This window comes from Plectropomus leopardus, chromosome 7 (assembly GCF_008729295.1).
Source record: "Plectropomus leopardus isolate mb chromosome 7, YSFRI_Pleo_2.0, whole genome shotgun sequence".
NCBI lineage: Eukaryota > Metazoa > Chordata > Actinopteri > Perciformes > Serranidae > Plectropomus > Plectropomus leopardus.
In genome coordinates, this window is record NC_056469.1 from 31,661,845 (window position 1) to 31,682,816 (window position 20,972).

At 40.3% G+C, this 20,972-nt stretch overlaps 1 protein-coding gene across 1 annotated transcript in view; it reads right to left on the bottom strand.

Moving 5' to 3' along the window:
* Positions 1–20,972, bottom strand: part of LOC121945662 (thrombospondin type-1 domain-containing protein 7A) — a 224,008-nt gene that overhangs the window by 67,473 nt on the left and 135,563 nt on the right. The window contains exons 14-17 of the mRNA XM_042489960.1: positions 18,699–18,965; positions 7,257–7,435; positions 1,332–1,337; positions 730–863 (exon numbers count right to left, since the gene is read on the bottom strand). Of these exons, the coding sequence (XP_042345894.1) occupies positions 730–863; positions 1,332–1,337; positions 7,257–7,435; positions 18,699–18,965 (586 nt within the window). The remainder of the gene's footprint in view (positions 1–729; positions 864–1,331; positions 1,338–7,256; positions 7,436–18,698; positions 18,966–20,972) is intronic.

Consider the following 20,972-nt stretch of genomic DNA (forward strand, 5'->3'; position numbering starts at 1 on the left):
GTTTTTTTTTTTTAGTAATATTGAATTGGATACAAAATACCATGAGTCTGAATTAGGAAAGGAATGACAACCTGCAACTGATGCTGATTAATCCCAAATTATTTTTCTGATTAAATAATTTATTTAAAAAGAAAAAGAAAAAAACTAATAAGAGCCCATCACATATTCCAAAAGCCCAAGTTGATGTCTTCATATTGTTTGTGTTGACAACAAAGCCCAACACCACGTCTCAGTTTAAGAAAACTCACATCTGACAAGCACATTTCTGACACTTTCACCTTACAATTAGTTTTGGGCCATAAATCACAAGTTTCATTACAATACAATAATATATTGACTTTCTGGACGACAATTTGATATATAATAATATTACAAAGTGTGTCACCATGCAATTTTGATCTGATTCAATTCAGGGGCTGGCAATCAATATGAGACGATGTCAGGAAATATTAGGGCTGTACCATACTCTGAATCAGTCCAATCAGATTCAGCAGTTTAATCCAAATATTATGTGTTTTTGCAAGAAATCAAACCAATTTGCTCAGATCTCAAAGGGTTAATAATCAGCATTTTTGTTATTTTGTTAACCAATGTTGTTACTTGAACAATCAACTAATATGATTATAATTGCATAACTAATATACACTACTATTAAAAGTGGAGAATCTTCCTCTTTGTATAAACAGTATAAGTGTGGACACAGAGAAGGACAGACAGCTTGACAAGTACCTGACTTTCCTGGTCTGCACGCCCTCGCCGCAGTTCTCTTTTAAGTCCACGTTGCTGACTTTCCACACGCTCCACGGCTCGGCCACCCACACATACTGATTACAGTCACTCTGACACGGCACCACCTCATACACCTGTGGGCAGAGCATCATTATTCATGTGCTTAGCGAGCTCTTGGTATGATTTAAAACAGACACAGCAGCAAAGTAGCAGATTGACACTTCTGGTTTGAGCCAACTCATGATTATCATCATCTTACTCAAGAGAAAAAAAAGGGGAAAAGTGGCTTCTGTAATTTATATTTCTATAAGTAGGTCCTCTTAGCCCTCTAAGTTTGTCAGTAAAGTTTTCCCTAATTCACAGTGATCCTGTGGCTCAGCTCTCCGAGGTTTAACTCAGACAACGAGATTATTTCTGCCCCCAGAGCAGCTCTGACTCTGAGAAATGTCTGTATAAATAACACTCCAATCTGATAGTGCCTTGTTTACTTACAGTGAGAATACTGTTGACTGTTTACATCTATCTGACAGTGACCCAGTGACATCAGTGACACTTAACATCTGCGACTACATTTACAAATAGCTGAGAAAAGCAGCTCTTACCTGGGCCTGTAGCAGTGAGTCATATCCAGCGAGCGTTGGGGTGGATTAAAAGGAGACAGATGGATTAATGAGCACATGCCAACTGTTCATATAGTGCAGAACCTATGATTAATGCAACATTCGAGAGGACATAATCAGAAAAACCTCCGGCATAAATACCTGTGTGAACTTACACACACATACACACACACACGTTGCCATGCATAGATCAGCACAACCTTAATCTGCATCTGCTGATACTCACGAGCCTGGAAAGCATTTCATTTTTGCAAATCATGGAAACCTTAAGGAATCAACCGGCGCATGTTGGGGCATTAACATGGTGGATGGGATCCATTTATAGAATCCATTGCTTTTCTTGCACCGTCGCTGCTCAGCAAAAAAATGAGTGCTGCAATAATGAGAGGTAGGTAAAGGAAAGCTCTGCAGACTCAAGCTTATTATTCGTTAATAATTAATTTCCCTCTCTCTCCAGTGTTGGATAATGTGTATCACACTTGTAAGGAGTATAAATATATTGTAGCACAGTTCATAAATATTCAACAATCAGTGGTGAGCAGAAAAGCAGCTTTTTGTTCAGGTTTTTATCTCAATTATCTCAATTCAGACCTCAAATCTGATCTTGAATTTAATGCTGTGTCTCAAATCAGATATTTCTGTCTTATACTTGCAATATGACAGCATAAGTGCGTTCACAATGAGAAGTACGGTAAAATGCACTATGAGTACCCTAAAGGTGCACTCATGATGCTCAACAAACATGTATGTGGTATGTTGTTGCCTACATAGTGGAAAGGGCTGGTGCAAAAACACAGTTCAATCTTATGAATGACCCTTTGCTAAGTCCTGCCCCTCTATGCAGACTGGCCAATCATAAGGCCTGTTTCCACTGCAACTTGGGGGTAGCTTTACGGGGTCTCACCCCATTGGTGCGTTTCTCCACCACAGAAACCACCCTCGCAGGACAATTTTTGAGAATTGTTACGGGGGCAAAACAAGTCCCTGCCTCGGGGTAGATACGTCAGTGTGGCCCCAAAAAACTGCGAACGCTGTCAGAATAATCGATAAGTGACAAACTGAGACTTTCTTTTGTTATGAGCAGTGATTTTTATTAACTGGTAGGCTGTTGTTGTGTCAGTGCTCATGCTTTCATTTTGTTTGTGTGAGCTTTGTGTTTGTGTGGTCACTTTTTTGCGGGGAAAGTATTTGTGTATGCTACTTTCTTACTGGTTGGGTAAGATTAGTAGTGGGTAGTACTTCAGTTGCACTGTTTTGTGTGGGGGTGGCAGCATTTCTGATGCTATTTCTGTACTATTTGGTCTAAAAAAGTTGTGAAGTTACCACTATTGTTGTTGTCAGCCTCGTGTTTTTTGTGAGCTTTGATTGCTTGCTTTTGGCTCCGTGTGGTCCTATGGTGGTGCTAACTGCGCCATTACTATATAAAATTTTGGTTCTGTTTGGCAGTGTCACCTTTTATTGTGCAGGGTTTGTAGCTTGTGACCAGCATTCTGCTTTGTAGCACCTGGTGTGTGGTGGCAGTACTTTGTGTTGCACTGATTTGCTGCTACTTAGTTCATAAACTCTCTAGGGAGAGATTATTTTGTGTCCTGCCTGGTAAGACTTTGTCGCAGCTTTCTGCTGTAGAGTCTTTGTTCTATGTCAAGTCATTCTGGGGCATTGACTGTGGAGTTTGATTTGCAGGGGTTTAGTAAAGCTCCTACCACAGAGCAGCTTTTTCATTGCACTAAAGTGCAGCTTAAGTCCATTGCGGAGCGTTTCCACATTGAAACTGCTCCAGCTTCTCTTAAGAAGGTTGCGCTAAAAACTACGATGCCTCTGTGCTTGTTGAGCAGGGATTGCTGCCCAGCGAGTCCAGTCAGTCTGAAGAGGTGAAGTTGCAGTTTCAAGTTGATCAGTCTGTGCACTTAAGAGAACTGGAACTGAAGTTCAAGACAAAACACCTTGAGAGTGAGGCAAAGGACAGAGAGGAGGCGAGGAAACTAGAGATGGAAAGGTCCTAGTTGAAACATGAGAAGAAAATAAGGGAATTGGACCAACATCTGAAACTGACTCCACTGGTCCCAATGCTGCTACATCCCCTGCCTTCCCTCTTCGATTTGATGTTAGTAGGAAAATATGTTCCTCCTTTCTCAGAGAAGGATGTGGAAAAATACTTTTCACATTTTGAGTGTGTAGCCACCACATTGGCATGGCCTTCGGATTTCTGGACATTGTTGTTATAGTGTGCACTGAAGGGTAAAGCTCAGGAGGTTTTTTCTTTGCTGATACTACACCAGAGTTCTGACTATGAAGTTGTTAAAGCGGCTATCTTGCATGCCTATGAGTTGGTCCCAGAGGCCTACAGGCAGCATTTTAGGGACTGACGTTAAGAGTGAAAAACTGACTTTTGTGGAATTTTCTGTAAAGAAAGAAATTATGTTTAACCGGTGGTGTACGTCTCAAAAGTTGAGACCAAACAGCAACTCCAACAGTTGATTCTTTTGGAGAAGTTCAGAAATTGTGTCCCTCAGGTGGTCTCCCCCTACTTAAGTGAGCAGAGAGTGTCTGCAGTGGAGGAGGCTGCCGTGCTTGCTGATGAATATGTCCTGGTTCATAAAGTATTTTTAAGTGAAAATTCTTGTGAGACTAAAACCTCTACATCCCCTTGCACTCCTCACTCTAAAACTGGCAGCAGTGGTTCTAGCTCTTCTGTTGTCACTTCCAAGGCTGCTAATTCTGGCTTCATCTAATGAAACTGTAAAGTCCGTGACTGCTGATTCTTCTACAACTTTTCAGTTACCTGTAGATAAGCAGACCATTAACTCGCTGGTAAGGAGCAGCTCATGACAGCTCAGAAGGCTGATCCCACCTCGGCTAAGTGTATTACAGCAGTGTTGCCTACAGACCAGATTGGCACTTTTCAGGTAGCCTGTTATTGGGATGATGGCATACTCATGTATAGGTGGGTTCCTTCAGATGCTGATAAAAATGAGTGGAATATTACTTACCAGATTACTGTCCATTCTGGTTACCGTGCGCAGATACTGAGTTTAGCGCATGACAATGTTCTGTCCGGTTACCTAGGGATAACTAAAACCTATCATTGCGTATTGAAGCAGTTCCCCTGGCCTGGCTGAGAGGTGATGTGTCTAAGTATTGCTGCTCTTTTCATGTTTGCCAGCTGGTTGGGAAACCAAGCTCCGTCCTATACATGTGACTGGAGCGCGATTTGAGAGACACAGTATTGACTGTGTTGGCCCATTGCCCAAGTCAAAATCTGGTCACCAGTATCTCTTGACTTTGATGTGTGCTGCAACTCGACACCCTGAGGCAATGCCATTGTGCTCTCTCAAAGCTGAAGTGGTAGTGAAGGAATTGGTGAAATTCTGCACCACTTTCGGTTTGCCAAAGGTCATTCAAACAGACCAAGGTACCAATTTTATGTTGCTCAGGTGTTGTATGTACTGTCTGTGAAGCATGAGACCTCTAGTGCCTATCATCCAGAAAGCCAGGGGGCGCTAGAGTGCTTCCACCAGACCCTTAACACTATTTTGCGCACCTGTTGTCTGGAAACGGCAAGGAATAGGATGAGGGCATACCCCTCCTGCTTTTTTGCCATAAGAGAAATTATTCAAGAGTCACTGGGCTTCAGTCCTGTAGAGCCAGTGTTTGGCCACAGTTCAAGGCCCATTGAAATCGGTGCATAATCAGTTGATGTGAGCTTCTTCTCCTGCCCAAAATATACTGGACGATGTCAGCTCCTTTAGAGAAAGTCTTCATTGGTCCTGTGAGATGGCAAAAAAGGCACTGACAATTTTCCAGTCTAAAATGAAAGCTCACTTTGATAAATAAGCTCGGTTTGCAGGACCCTATGTGGTTGAGAGAAAACTGAATAAGACAGATCATGTCATTCGCACTCCTGATAGGAGATGTAAGACCCCTGTGTGCCATGTGAATATCGTAAAGCCTTATGTTGCCAGGTCTAGTGACTCAGTTAAATTCACCTCTGCCAAAATGTTGCCTGTTGCACTGGCCTCAGTGTTGCCTCCTTACTCTCCTCGAGATGATGACTTGGTAATGCAAGATGCTCCAGTTCTGTGTCCATGACTGCAAAATTCCAAAGTGCTGAGTGATTTGGAGGCTTATGTGTCTCACCTTTCAGGGTCCCATAAAAGTGATATTGTGGGGTTGATCAGAAATCATCACACACTTTCTCAGATGTCCCTACTACAACCACAGTGTTACAACATGACATCGTTTTGGTCATTTTCTTCCTATTAAGCTGCATGCTTACTGTGTGACTTCAACAAAAACAGCTCAAATGCATAAAGAGGTTGAGTATTTACAGAAGCATGGCCTTGCTGTCCCTAGTTCCAGCTCCTGGATCTCTCCATGCTTGCTTGTGCAAAAGTCTGATGGGACACCACTCTTTTGTACTGACTTTAGGAAAGTGAACAGCATTACCAAGCCAGACTTCTTCCCTCTTCCTCGTGTGTAGGACAGCGTAGACAGGGTTGGAGCTGCTTGCTACGTCTCAAAGCTAGACTTGCTCAAGGGCTACTGGCAAGTGCCCTTGACAGCCTGTGCATCTGAGATTTCTGCCTTTGTTACTCCAGACAGTTTCATGCAGTATATTGTAATGGCATTTGGGATGTGTAATGCCCCAACCACCTTTCAATGCCTAATGTAGAGGGTACTGACTGGAGTGGTGAACTGCGAGGCACATCTTGATGTGGTAGTCTATTCCACTGATTGGGAATCTCATGTTGAAACCCCATCCTCTGTGTTTCAGTGTTACAAAATGTGAGTTTGCCAAGGCTACCATCACCTACCTAGGCAAACAGGTTGGTCAGGGTCAAGTGCGGCCTGTAGACACTGAGGTAGTAGCCATTGCTTGGTTCCCTGTTCCCACGACTAAGAGAGAGCTTTGCTGATTTCTAGGCCTAGCTCGCTATGACCAAGGTTTTTGCCGAAATTTTGCTTCTGTTGTGTCCATTTGACAGATCTCTTTAGTCCCGTTAAGAGTTTGGTTGGGGATGAGAAATGCGAGCAGGCTTTTCAGACTGTGAAAGGTCTTCTCTGTAGCTCTCCAGTGATGTCAGCTACAGACTTTGCTGTGCCATTCAAGCTGGAGGTTGACGCGAGTGGTACCGAAGCTAGTGCTGCACTGCTACAAGAAGATTCCCTTGGCATCGACGACCGGGTCTGTTGCTTCTCTAAGAAGTTCTCTTAAACTAAGAATAAGTGCAGCACAATTGAGAAAGAAGCTCTTGCAATGCTCTAGGCCCTCCAACATTTTGAGGCTTACATTGGCTCAATTCCACAGCCAGTGGTAGTTTTCACAGATTACAACCCTCTGGTGTTCCTAAATCGTTTGCACAACAGAAATCAACAGCTGATGCGCTGGGCACTTATGAGCCAAAACTTCAATATAGAAATCCGTCACAAAAACGGGTGTGACAATGTTGTGGCCGATGCCCTCTCTTGTGTACCTTAGGATGACACCAAAACCGCTGCCTTCTTAGGAGAGATGGTGTTACATGTAATTGTGGGTTTTGCTTTTTTTTCCTGTCATACTTCACCTGTGTGTGCATGTGTGCCTGCTCTTTCTGTTACAGGTGCAAATCACTAGTGAGCAAGCACTAGTGAACTGATTGAAAGCTGATTGAGAGCAGCTGTGGGCTGAGCCTATATCTATAGCTGCATGCTCTGCTCATACTCTCGGACTCCCTGCATCCAAGACCCAGCTTTTTGTGTTTGTTCCATTTTTCCTTGATCATTTTGTAAATAAATGTTTTCTTCTTGCATCCAACCTGGTGTGTGTCCCCTCTTATGTTGCAGCATTTGAACCAGTCGTAACATACATGTAATGTACCAACAGATATATCTAATTTGAGACGCAGCATCAGTTGTTAGTGTCTGTACCTGGTTGACGTGGTCCAGTTTGGGACACGGCCGGCCACCATTGTAAGGTTTTTCCCGAAGCCACTTGGAGCGAACTTTGACTCCACTGCCACAGGACTTGCTGCAGCGTGACCAGTTGGACCACTCGCTGAGTTTACAGTCTGAGGGACAGGGGATGATGCATGCCTCCTCAATATAACCTGAAAGAAAGACAAAAAAGAAGGTGTTTTGCATAAATTAAGTCTTTAGGATGGTAGTTCTGGTTTTGAGCTTGCGACTTGTGTACTGAAAGGGAATGAATATTTGTGTATACACACATCAGAATAAAAATTTAAACACTAAATGATGATTTGCTACTTTTCAGTCAGTTTCAGTGAAATACTCGGCAGCGTGTTGTAGTCTGTAATTAATTATTTCAGAGGGGAAACGCACTCACCAGAAAATTTAATCATAAGACATTAGCTTTGAAATAAAACCTTTGTTCTCTCTGTATCCCACCAGCAGGAGCTCAGCCTCTCTGCCTCCAGGTTTAGTATGACTGCTTTAGAGAAAAATAGTCTTGGCCGCTTCTTGTATCCCTCTGTTTCCATTATCTGCTATGAAACTACATTTGTCCTGATTCCCAAAGGTTAGTTTTTCTTTTCGATCTAACAAACAAGTATTAAAGTTCAAGAACTCTTTAAATGCTAGATGTAGAAAAATAGCGAGCGGTAAGAGCAAACTATTAACCGATACTTCACAAACTAATCTAAATGCACTTATTGATTTTCTGGCCCAGTGGAATGAAAACAGGGTCCACATTCAAACGCACAATTTCATGGGCTGTTCTATAAAAGTCTAAAAATCTACCAAAGCAGTGGTCGGGCCTGGCAGTAAGCTTCATTATTTCAATCTATTTTTCCTCGGCTCACAGCGTCATGACACAGTCACCAGGGCCGGGTTTTTAAGAATCTCTCTCTGCTTGTTACTCATGTTTTTCTGGCTCTTTCACCATCTCTGGGCTTTGATTTCCTCTGCTTTTGCCAGTGCAAACAAGCCAAGGTTCATTGAAATATGTTGAAAAGATAATACTACTTTGAACTCTTGGCTGTGTCCATTTCAACATGTTTTTTTCCAAAGATTTTTTTCACCAGCTTGGCAAAAGTCTGTTAAGTAGATGGAGCCTAATATATTTTTTCGGGCTTGTGTAACAGGGCTGGCCTGTAAATCAGTTTAGCCTTTGATTAAGAAAATCGATGAGGTGAATGAGCCGGGAAAGTGGAGTGTCTCACTGGGTACCTAACCACTTCCTCTTTCTAATGTGGGCTCTTTCAGGCTTTGCTCTTCAGCGAGAGACATGTGGTGCTATATTGACTGGCAGGTTTGCTGAAAACACACTTCCCACAATTTTAGATGACACATTTCAGAGGAATCCCACAGAGGCTAGTCAGTCACTACAATTCAATTTTGTCAATGTATATGTGAGTAATTTTCTCACGTTTTCAACCCGGGGAAAAGTCTTGCTGAGCAAATATGTTCTTCTGTGGCACCATCATCATTACCATCAACATCTATCCACTGCTGGCTACTGAGCTCTGCTGGAGCAAATGGAGGATAACTAGAGGGGAGAGTGAGAAAGTTTGTCTCACATTCTCAAAGCCTGAATGTGTCAGACCATGTTCAGGGCAAAAATAGCACTATATTAAAATAAATAAAGACTGAAATAAAGAACACAATTGGCTGTGCTGGTCTGGGCGTGCTGTTAAAGGTACAGCTGAGAAATTGAAATACAATTCAGCAAGTTCAGTTTAAGCAACACACCCACACATTTTACTATCAGACATGGTACACGAGCTAATAATACAATGAGACAAGATCGCACAGCTCTGGCAACTATCACTTTATCCGTAATAACTAACACGGGAATAGTAGAATTTACTCCAAAGTGTGCCCTTTTCAGTCAAAGTTACAGTAAAAAGTTGAGCTAGCTGAACATATTTGCCAGATAACCCTGATTTTCCTCTGAGTTCCTGCAGTGGTTTCATTAAAATCAACAAGGTTTTTTTTTTTCTTACTTGGTGCAGTGAAAACCTCGGTTTGGATGCAACCTTAGCATCTCTGAGAAAGGGTGGGAAAGCCCGAGTCTCCCACATATAAAATAATCTCACACTTGTTTCATTTCTGTTACCTTCCTTCAGCACAGCTGCAGATCGCTGCAGCTAAAGGTGGCACCCTCCTGCTCAGAAACACTTTAGGAAAGATGGATGATTGGAGCTATAACACGGGGTTAAAACTTTGCTCAGCTGAAGAGGGCATTTGAAGGGTGATCTTGGTAAAATCAGCCTTCAACAGCGGTGTGAAGCAAGTTGCTGCTCACAAATCTGCTGACCCAAAATCAATCAGTAAGTTTCCTTGAAGCCAATACAATTTTAAAAAAAATATAAAACAGCTGCTAAATCCAGTCAGGGCTTAAGTCATGGCAGCACTTTGGCATCAACTAAATACGCAGTCACATGATGATCACATCCATAAACACGCACACCCACACTCACATACATACAGCAGGGCTGGGTGATATGGAGAAAATCAAATGTCACAATATAATTGACTAAATACCTCAGTATTCATATTGAAGGGTTGACAAATGGTGCTTTGACAAAATATTAACACAAAGGAAATCTTGTGGAAATGTAATGTAATGTGTAAAGGAAAATAACAGAACAGCTAAGACAGTGGTAAGTTCACCACTTACATCATTTTACTGTAATGCAGCCTTTAAAACCAGAAAAAAACCTTTTATGATATTACAGTATCCAAATCGAAAGGCAATACAAAAACAACAACATTCTTAAAAGCCAGGCTTCTGAACTATTTAAAATGACATAATAACTTGCAATATGAAATATGCCATTGTTTGATTAAGATCTTATGCATTTTTAAGGTTCAGCATTTTTTGGCAGTTTCTCTTATTGTTGGTCACCCAGCAGTCTCTTTGGGTGCTGCTGAAAATGATGATTATTTCTAGGTATATTGTGGTTTAAAAGTTTAAGGTTATAATACCATGTTCATTTACTTATCAGTGGTATTGAAAAAAATGCAACCAAATGGAGAATCTAACCTTCATTTTTATGTATTTATTTTCAAAAGGGAGACTTTTAGACTAGGGGAGGGAGACTACTAAAATAATTATAATAGTAAATATTGTGTAATACCAGATACTGTAATGTTTTTTGTGATCCACTATAAAATTGTATATCATCCCATCCCATCCCTGTACTCATAACCAACATTAACATACTGCCCGCCCTTAATATACAGTTATGCACACACACTCATACTTCTGCCTGACCGTCTTACACTCTGCTGCCCTGAGTCCAGATCAGCATCTCCATATCAACACCTTGCTGACTTCAGCGCGGCCTCTGAAATAATCCTCATCACCTCTGACCTCCCACTGTAAGCCCTAAAGTCGAGTCCAGTCATTCTAAATCACTGACACGTCACTTTAGGTTCACTCACAGAGCAAATGCTGCAGCACCTCAGCCTGCGGTTCACTTGTAGTTCAACTGATATAAACTTGTTAGGTGTCTTGCCAAGCTCTCAGGGAGGGTTTCTGGGTTGAGTCCAGGTAGGAGATCACTCCTTTTTTGCCTTTGGAAGTCAACTTGTAACCTGGCACAAGCTGCTGCTGCAATTCCCAGAGCAGCTGTAACTGCTGACTGCTCAACTTCACCCGAAATGTTAACAATTTCACTGCCAGGTCTTGAAGGTCCCAGTGTTAATTGGAACGCCTCTGGACATAGACCAGCTTTTGACAACAGCCAAAATATACCAACATTTTGCTTAGAACATAAGAAAACATAAACATGCAAGCTTAACCTGTGCTTTAGAATTATTCTCAGTATGATAAAGCCCTAGGGGGCCTTTTTTTGCACATCTAGAAACCCACTAGCATTCCTACCATGCTGAAAAAGCCAGTAAGTGATAAACTGACACAGAAACAGAAGACAGCCACATAGTATGGTACATTTAAAAGTGCAGAAGATTGATCACTTGCACAGTGATCCATTTGTTAAATTCCCTGAAGCTTTGTAACTTTTTGAAACTCTGGCATTTCTCCCAGAAACTTTCTAACATATTCCATAATTTATTGTTTTTTGGAGGTTGTTTAGACCAATTAAATAGCAGATGTGCCTTCTTTTGACTTGACTGATTTCAGACCTGTGTGGGCACCAAGAAAGTGTAGCTTATGAAACTATGTTTGTGCATTTGTACTAATTTATATCAATGACAGTTAAAATGATATGTATTTATATGATAAATTTATATCAAATTCTTTTTTATAATTAAAACACATTTTAACTTGTCATCTGACTCCCCACCCACACAATTAGCCTTTTAAACCATAAACTGAAAGTTAACATGAGAAACATTTACAAGCTTTCTGTTGCTTTAATTAATGTTAAATGGATTAAATGCAGTACAGAAGGACCGTCTCTGCGAGCTTTTCTCTCAGTCAGTTCACCATCTGCCTGGCTAGCAAGCGCTAACACAGCAGCAGTGACAAACATCTGACACTGAGCTGTTTAACTGTCCAAACAAACTCACACTGACCCTGAGATGGCTTAACTCAGTCATTAAACTCTGTTTTAACCATTAGGTAACACTAACCCTGTGATGATAACAGTTAGCCCTGTCACTGTAAGACAGGGCTAACTGTTAGCCCCTGTCTCAGCAGAGACAGCAGAGCAACAAGGAGCTGAGAGAAGCACTCTACTGCTTGCAGCTCTATAATATAGCAAGATTTTATCATCCACTTTATATATATATATATATACACACACAGACAAAGAAACAAGTCACGGGAGGGGCAGCAACGAGTACACTATACATTAAACAAATACTGACATCTAAACCATCCCTATCTGCTGGACTGATGTTTGTACACACATCAGATAATAACAGGACTTTCCCTAAATATATTTTGTTCTCTTTTTTCACTTGCAAGGAGCCACTAGTGTGCTGGGCCCCGGGGACACCCTGATGGTCGAAGCAGCCACCATTTATCCATCCAGCCAGGAATAAAATCCAGCTGAGTCACCGTCATGTTGTCCTCTGAAACCAAATTTCATCCGCTCTATGGGTGGGTGGCCCGAGACGCTTTACACAAACCTTTTGGCTCCAGGAATCATCCAACATTACAGCCCCATTTTTGACCTGTTACACCCCCTGCACCACAATCATCTCCACAGCAACGGGGACAGCCTAATCCCTGGGCGCGCTGAAAATAACTATGAAGGCTCTATGCTGAGGACAGAGGAATAACAAGAGAGTCACCAAAGGGCAGAAGGACCCTGATGGACATTACTAACCTTAACAGACACTGACTTTAGCCCTCAAACCTTCACAGCACTCTGCCTACATGTTGCAACACTCAAAACAGCATAAGCTCAATTATATGGCACAGGCTCTCAGTGTGTTATTACAAATATGGGTCGTCATGCAACAACAAATCTGTTCTCTGCAGTACTGCTCAAGTTCACAGGTCCCCAGCACGATGCTTGCCCTTAAGCTTTACCCTTCATGGTTCCCCAGAGTGACAGCATTCTCTCCTCCTTTACCAAACCCCCGCTAAGACGAGGCCGAGGCCCCCCTGAGCTATCCTGTAATATTAGGTCATGGTAAAAGTCAAAGCATCACGGGTAATCTATAGTCATAAATATAATGTCACATATAGTATATATAGGACATAGCAAGGGACTTATTACAATATTTTTTTCATGACTACACCATGACCTTTGGCACACTGTTGAGGGTAGTTACAGTTTTTAATTTTAAATTTTGTGCGATGGGATTTAAAACTCCCCTGGGTGAATATTGTAGCATTTTGGACCATCATTATAATAATAACCCAGTATATTTTTCTTGTCTTTTTCCTGAGCTGGTAATTCTGTGGCTTGGTCTCGAGTCTCTTCCCCCTCAGTCTCGGCTTGGCCTTGATTTTATATTGAACATGACAACACACTAATTAGATCTTCTTGTGGCTGACTGCAATTATTGCTGGGAACTAACAGAATCAGGACTTTGTCATTTGGATTGTTACTTGCGTATTGCGCTGCTGATTATTAGTCTCCCTGCAGTTAAGCTTGACTTTAAAGGAAACCCATTATGCTTTTCCTTATTTCCTGTCATAGATATAACATTACACACTTGGATGTTTAAATGCAAAGTTTAAAATACTGAGGATAATGTATGTAACAGTATTCCTGTGAGCAAAAGCCTCAGATTTTTCTGAATACTATATTTACAACATTTTTTCTACCCCGGCTACAAGATGACATCAGATCGTAACCAATTTCCTTATATGGTCATCTGCTCCAGACACACTCTTTACATTACATAGACTTTACTGCTACATGTAACTAAATGCTAACGTTAGGGAAACATCTTGGTTTCTGATGTTGTTTATGTCTCCCAAGTTTTGGATCATATTCCTGCGTACACTGCTGCCTGTAGCTACATGTTAACATCAGGGAAACCTGCAATTTTGATCACTGATGTTGTAAATTTCAGCCTGATTTTGGATCATATTCCTACTGGAACACATCTGATTGTGTTCAAAAGCTCTAATTGGTGATTTCTAAAGGGAGAAAGTGCCACTATGCTCAGTTACAGTCATTATCATGGCTGCAAGTACGCTGCTACATGTAGGTTAAAGCTTTAATGTCAGGGAAACATGTAATCTAAACTGCAGGTGTTGTTTAATTTGTCTCTGATTTGGGACCATATTCATGTCCGGATATGTTTAGAAGCTTTTTATTGCAATTTCTCCCTGCAGAAAGTGGCACCATACAGTCATTTCCTGACTGAAAGTACACTGCTAAATGTAGCTACATGCTAACATTAAGGAAACATGTAATCGTGGATGCTGATATTATTAATTTTCCTCATATTTTAGATCATATTCCCACTGGAACATGCTTGGTTGTATTTAGAGGCTTTTATTGGTGATTTTCAACTGGTGAAAGTGGCATCACACAGTCATTCCCAGGGTGGAGGTACACTGCCAGATGTAGTTACATGCTAATGTCCAGGAAACATGTAATCTTTGTTTCCATTGCTGTAAATTGCTAACTGATTTTGGATTTTATTCCAGCTGGAACATATAAGGTTGTGTTTAGAAGCCTTAAATCGTATGTTATTCGGGCTGTACACTGCTACATGTAGCTATATGCTAACATCAAGGAGACATGTACTCTTGGTTGCTAATAATGTTAATTTCCCTATCATTTTTGGATCCTGTTTACGGTTGTGTTAAACAGCTTTTAATTGTTTGGTTTTGTTATCCTTGAAAAATATAATTAGTAATTTTCTGGTTGCAATGAAAGTGCAGAGACACAAGGATGCGGAGGACCCAAAAATACAGGTGGTCCTGACAAACAGTATGAGGAAAATTATGTGTTGTTTGACTATTAAAGCATATAACAAGTTCTAGTAGAAACCTAGAGTACAAGTATGAGCTTCAAAACTCGGAAAATGGGTCCCCTTTATTCATTTACATGGTCCTTTTGCAGTATATTACTCTCTGCAGCTCACAACTGTTGAATTGTTACTCGCGGCAGCTGAGCAAACTCAGCTCATTTATTGAGAACTGTTCAGAGCACCACACATCGTTATTTTCCTTCATAACATTCGCTCATAGAGGAACTCTGCAATCTGAAAAAGTGAGCAATACCACAAAGCTTGGATCAACGTGCACTTTTAATGATAATCCCTCTTTTTTTCTGTTGATGTCTGTGGAATACCGAGATAACAGTGGCACAGTTTGCCTGATCGACATCATAGCCGAGGGCATTGTGTCAGCAACAGAGTCGTGGAGAGACCATGTCTCCTCCTCTATCAAGATAAAAAGTGATGATGGCTGAGATGGAGAGAGATGACACAGAAAATGAAAGAAGGAGTGGCAGAGAGAACGGAGAAGAGGAGCAGCTGAATGAGAGGGATAACAGAGAGATATAATGATATCTTGGAGATTCACATGAACGCCAAGCCTCGCAAATGTGTTTTTGTTTTTCCGTGCACCTCAAGGAACATTTCTTTTGTCTAAACTCAATGATGCTTGAAGATGAATGCATGAACGCACACACGCACATCAACTCGCAAACATTCACATAGGTGTAAAAATACACATGCTGACAACACACACACAACCCCATCCAAACGACATGCCCTTGTCACACCCACACCCAGATTAACTGACGCATATCTGAATCTGTGACTCACACAAGGAGACTAAAACCATGTTTATATATGCACAACACTGATGTATTCATTTGAACATCTCCCGCATTCTATTTCACAGCAATTTCACATCGAGTTTCTGAGCCGGGATTCTTTGCTTGAAGTATTTTGGATCTAAGATAAGACCTTACAACAAGGAGACAAATGATTCTGACAGGAGTGTGCCAGAAAAAGGCCTCCTTATGTGAAATTCAGTATTCGAAATGAGTCGCCAGCCTCCATAGGAGAAGCTTTCATATGTGCATAAACAAAATCCTTCACTTTAGATGAATATTTAACAGAACAAAAAGTTATTCTTGCATCTGCAGCATTCTAATGTGCTACAGTATATTTCTCACCTGGAGCCAAGAAGTCGAGTCTGCAGAGGGGAAAGATAATGTACTACGCCTCAAGAGCTCTGTGCTTTAATGCTGATTTCTGTCAGAGCTGCTTCTATCAGCAGGGGTCACAGGCCAAATTTTAAAGGTTAGTTGACCCAAATGTTCACACTGAACTCTAAAGTAGCCATGCAGATATTCTTGGTCATATTTGTCCAGGTCAATTAGACAGACAGAGTTTCTGTAACTCTGCAGAACACACAGTCAACTGTCATTGGGAGTATTCAGTAAAAAGAAATTTCGATGAAAACTAATCACAAGTCATTTTTAACGAGCTATGAAACAACAACTTTTAGCCTTCCCCAACACCTCCTGCACACATTAAAAATCAACAAGCTATTACATTGGAACACACACCGTCATGATTGGCCTGCGGCACAAGAACAGTAATTTAGAGGCATCTACTCATGCAGACGTACACGGTGGCAGTTCAAGCACACAAATTCTAAATTTTAAGACGCATACAGGCTGGTCCTGCATTTGGAGAAAGCCAGGCTGTAATTTTCAACAAAAATATTGATGCTACTCAAGCATGATTCCATGTCTACTGATAAAATGAACCGCCCGTTTGGCAACACAGCCTGTAACTGGAAGTTACAAACAATAAGCAATATATCTCAATAAGCAATACCATAACAATACACGGACAACAAGTATCAATTTTAAAAAAAAAGTTTTTTAACTTTTAATATTTCAAATACAAATTTAACTACTACTAGGAAAATAAACTAAAATAACAAAGTTATTTAATTTCACAGTCCACTAGATGCATTTTTCTAAAAACCTGAGACTGAAAACTTTATCTTATTAGATATAACACATGCTGATAATGTTTTCCTTTGGAGACATAATTTGCAGCTGAAAAAAGGGAATAAATTGCAATATGCCATAATATACAGTAAGTTATTGCAATACCAATAGTATCGCAAATCGTTTAATTTTGCAATAATATTATATTGTGACTTAAGTATCATAATAATACTGTATATATTGTGGGGCCTAAAAAGTGAGTTACAGATAACAGAAAGCACAGTTACTGATTTCACCAACAGGATAATACAGCAGTCAGTGATAGGGCAAAAAAAAAAAAGAAAGAAAAGTTAGTCAGTAGCTTCTGGGTGTTCATGCCCTGCATAAACCAATGATCTACACACTGCAGCTGCAGTCAGCCTCTAACAGAGTGAAGGGGTGTGAGAGGGCATGGCTCCGTGCTAAGTTAGCTCAGTAGCACAGTGGTAGTGTCACTGTGAGTCAAATTCAACTATCCTCTGCGTGGACCAACACTATGACTCTCTCAACAACCTTATTTACCTTACATCAACATATTCAATCAGTTAATTTCCTCTTACAGGCCGCCGCTCACCTCTTGAGAGTACACAAACAAACCCGTGTGGCTTTATTTATAATACAGTTAAGTGCTTCAGCTCCTCCAGAACCAACTTCGTGAGATGTGAAACAGAGTTTCATTTAATTAGATTTTCTTTTTCAGTGCCTGAATGGATTCTTAACAACTGAAAGTCAAATAAAAATTACTCAGTCATAATCCATGAGTTTCTGTTCATTGATCCGTACACAAAAAAAATCTATAAGAGCTACACTGTAAAGATTTAGAATTTTATGCACAGGTGTATTTGATAAAACATTGTTTACCTTGTTACTGAGGCAATAGGACAATTAATAATGAAATTGATTTCAGGTAATATCTTTCAGACTAATGGCCTCAAAATCAAAAGTTTAATACCATGTGTGCTATTAGTGTAATTCTCCTAATACTGTGTCTATAATAAACACACATAATGCACCATCAACAGCTCAAAAAAATTGCATTTAATTTTTCACTGCTGTGAGCACAACAAACAAAAACCCATTAACCTCCATGGAGCCATGGCTCAGAGGAAGATATGTCAAAACCTGAACAAATGACCTTTTTGTCAGACCTACACATTTTAGCTTGTAGGCCTCATCTGGGTCGTCCGAGCTTTGACCTCTGCAGACTTTCTCCCTTACCAATGCACATCGAAAGTAGGTGAAGTTTTGCCAGAAATTCCTACTCTGCCTCAGCCAAACTTGAACTAATAAAACAAAACTTTTTCCATGGCTAGATATTTCTAGAGATGTATTTTGGACGAATCAACCCTTTCACAAAGCAAAAACCTCTGTGATTAAAACAGGATTCATACATTTTTACCAATACATTTCCATGACTGTTTCATGACTTTTCCATGACCTTGAACTAAATGTTCAACACATTACATTCTCTGAAATGACTATTGATACTCCTCTTGGTTCTATTTCATTACTATATAATAGGTTTTCTAAAAAGATGTTATTTAAAAAAGAGGAGGCATGTCAATTATTTTTTAGCAACTGGGTAGAAAGTAATGTCTTTTTTTATTTTAACTTTCAGCAAAGGGCATACAAATTTAAATGACTTTATTTTGTATTTATTTTACCATTGACTTTTTAAGAAATAATTTGGGCTGATTTTTTTTAAAATACCAAATTTTAAAGGTTACATTGTGGTGATTCTTTCTTATTTTTAAGCAATTTGAAAAAAAAGAAGATAGAAGAAGAAGAAAAGATTTCCTGGTGATTTTGGAAACACATTTAAGCCACAATTACGTCATTTATCACAGCCAGAAAAACAGAATTTCACGACTTCACCAAAACTTTCATGGTACATTTAGTTTTCCAAAACTTTTTTCCAGGCCTGGAAATCGCTATTTAAAACTCTTAAGACTTTTCCAGGTTTTTCATGACCTAGCGAACACTGGTAAACCTTACAGTGACACACACATGTACTCACCGTGACTGTTGCAGCGTGACGTCTCCACCAGCCGGTTGTCCTGGTCGTAGCACACCATAGCCTGGTAGCGATAGCCCTGTCCACACTCCTTGATGTCTCCCTGGACCTTCATCCCCAGGACGCTCTCCACTCGGCCGGCCTCGGGCAGGATGCAGTCTGACCAGTTCCCCACTGGCTGGGCATTGTACTTGTCACAGGGGCAGTACTGGGTCTCACTCAAAGGGTACATTTGCGTGTTCTTGCACTTGTCTTTCTTCTTGCTCCTCCCTGAGGGACACAGAGGGACATGAGATGACCACGATAGCTTTAGGAGAGGTGACTCCACACGTCTGCTGCTGTTTCTGGATTTCTGTCTCCATAGTAACTTTGAGTCTCATTATATTTGAAGCTACTTTCAAGGCCTTTGGGATAGTTTGGGATGGTGACCTCACTGAAAATGTCTGGATGACACAGGAGTTGCTGTCCCCGCATCTGTGTGGGATACATGCACAGGGAGGACAGCAACTCCTGATGATAGATTAGACTGGCAAAAATGTTTCAAGCAGAGTGCTCTTTTATTCAAACGGCTTGACAGCTTTTTTTGTTTTTTTTTTACCCTCAGACGAATCAAGCGTCGTTAATCATAAATCACTGTGCAAAGAAAACTTTTTTCTTGTGGCAGCCCGTCATCAGGAGTTGTTTGCCATGCTAATAAGGAGATTCAGCTTTGATGACTTTCTTTTTTAACTGCTTGTCCTTACCTGCAAATGCCAATGTCTCCAACAAGCTGGTTTGACTGCAAATTTTGTTTTATGCATTAAAATAATTTCAGCTAAGGTAAACCAAATTCATACAGCATTAGGGCCGCAGCTGGTTGTTGCTAATTGCATCTAAAAAGCAAATTGCTGTGCAGCATGCTATAATCTGTCCGTAAAGGTCATAGTGACGAACAGGCAGCAGAAGTGTATAAATGCAAAACATTTTGCTCATCATCTTAACTTCCCACTTCAAGGACGCTGAATTTGTGTTGTCTTGGTATTGTTTTGGACCAAGAAAAGATTACTAAGATAAACAAGAGAAAACAGACAACTCTGACATACATACAAAAATACAAAACACTTTTGTATGTTGTTCCTCCAGCCCGCACTGTCTTTGGTGAAAGTGCTTTTAGAGTTTTTGCTCCGTCATCTTGGTGTCAGCTGCAGAGTCACCCTAAACTAGACTCTGTTATCAGACTGGGAGATTTTAAAAACCTTTTTTAAAGACCTTTTGAACACTGAATGCACCATGTCTCCTCGCTGAACAATGCTAATTGTCTGTTAGTTTTAAGTTTGCTGCTTGTTGCGTGTGTGTGAATTTTTTTGCTGTTTGTTTTAACTTTTGCTGTTGTGTTTTTGGTCTATTTGTTCTGTTATGTGAAATTCGTCTTGCTGATGTCTTGACCAGGACTCCCTTGGAAAAGACATTCTGAATCTCAATGGGACTATTCCTTGTTAAATAATGTTTAATAAGTTCAATAATTTTTTTTTTTTTTTTTTAAATAGTAACAGGGGTCCATAAGGGGTTGGCCAACATCTACCATACTGCTGATACTTAGAGCTGGGCAATTTATCAATATTAGATCAATATTGTGATACAGGACAAGATACTGACTAAGATTCAGGATATCCAAGACAAAAAAAAAGAAAAAGTGGTATTGGTAATAGTTGGAAAAATGTGTGTTGCCCTGTCTGGTTTTAATGGCCGCATACATTAAAGTCTGAACTAAGAATACTATTATAGCGGTTCTATTGTTTGCCTTTACACTTAGTCATTATATCCAAATTATTGATGTTTATTCATCAGAATGTGATTGTGTAAATATTTTGTGTAAGCACCAAAAGTCACCCCTCCACAATATCGTTGCAATATCCACAGAGGTATCTCTTAAAAAAATAACGTAATAATTGATTCACTCCTTACTGCCCAGCCCTACTTATAAGCTGTCGACAAGTATAAACAAGGCAAATTTAAGACTTTTAAGGACCTTTTTAATATGATTTTAAATCTAATTTGATCCCAAAGGTGTGATGGAAATACAAAAACTAAATTACCAAGTGAATGCATTGATGGCACTTCTAAGACAAGAGTAAGGTAAAATGACACCGATAATAGTCTCAAGAGGTGTACTGTTACTGCTACTACTACTACTACTACTACTCAGGTAGTGTACTTAAAGGTCCAGTGTGTAGGATTTAGGGACATCTAGCAGTGAGGCTGCAGATTGCAACCCAGTGAGACTTCTCTCGAACTACG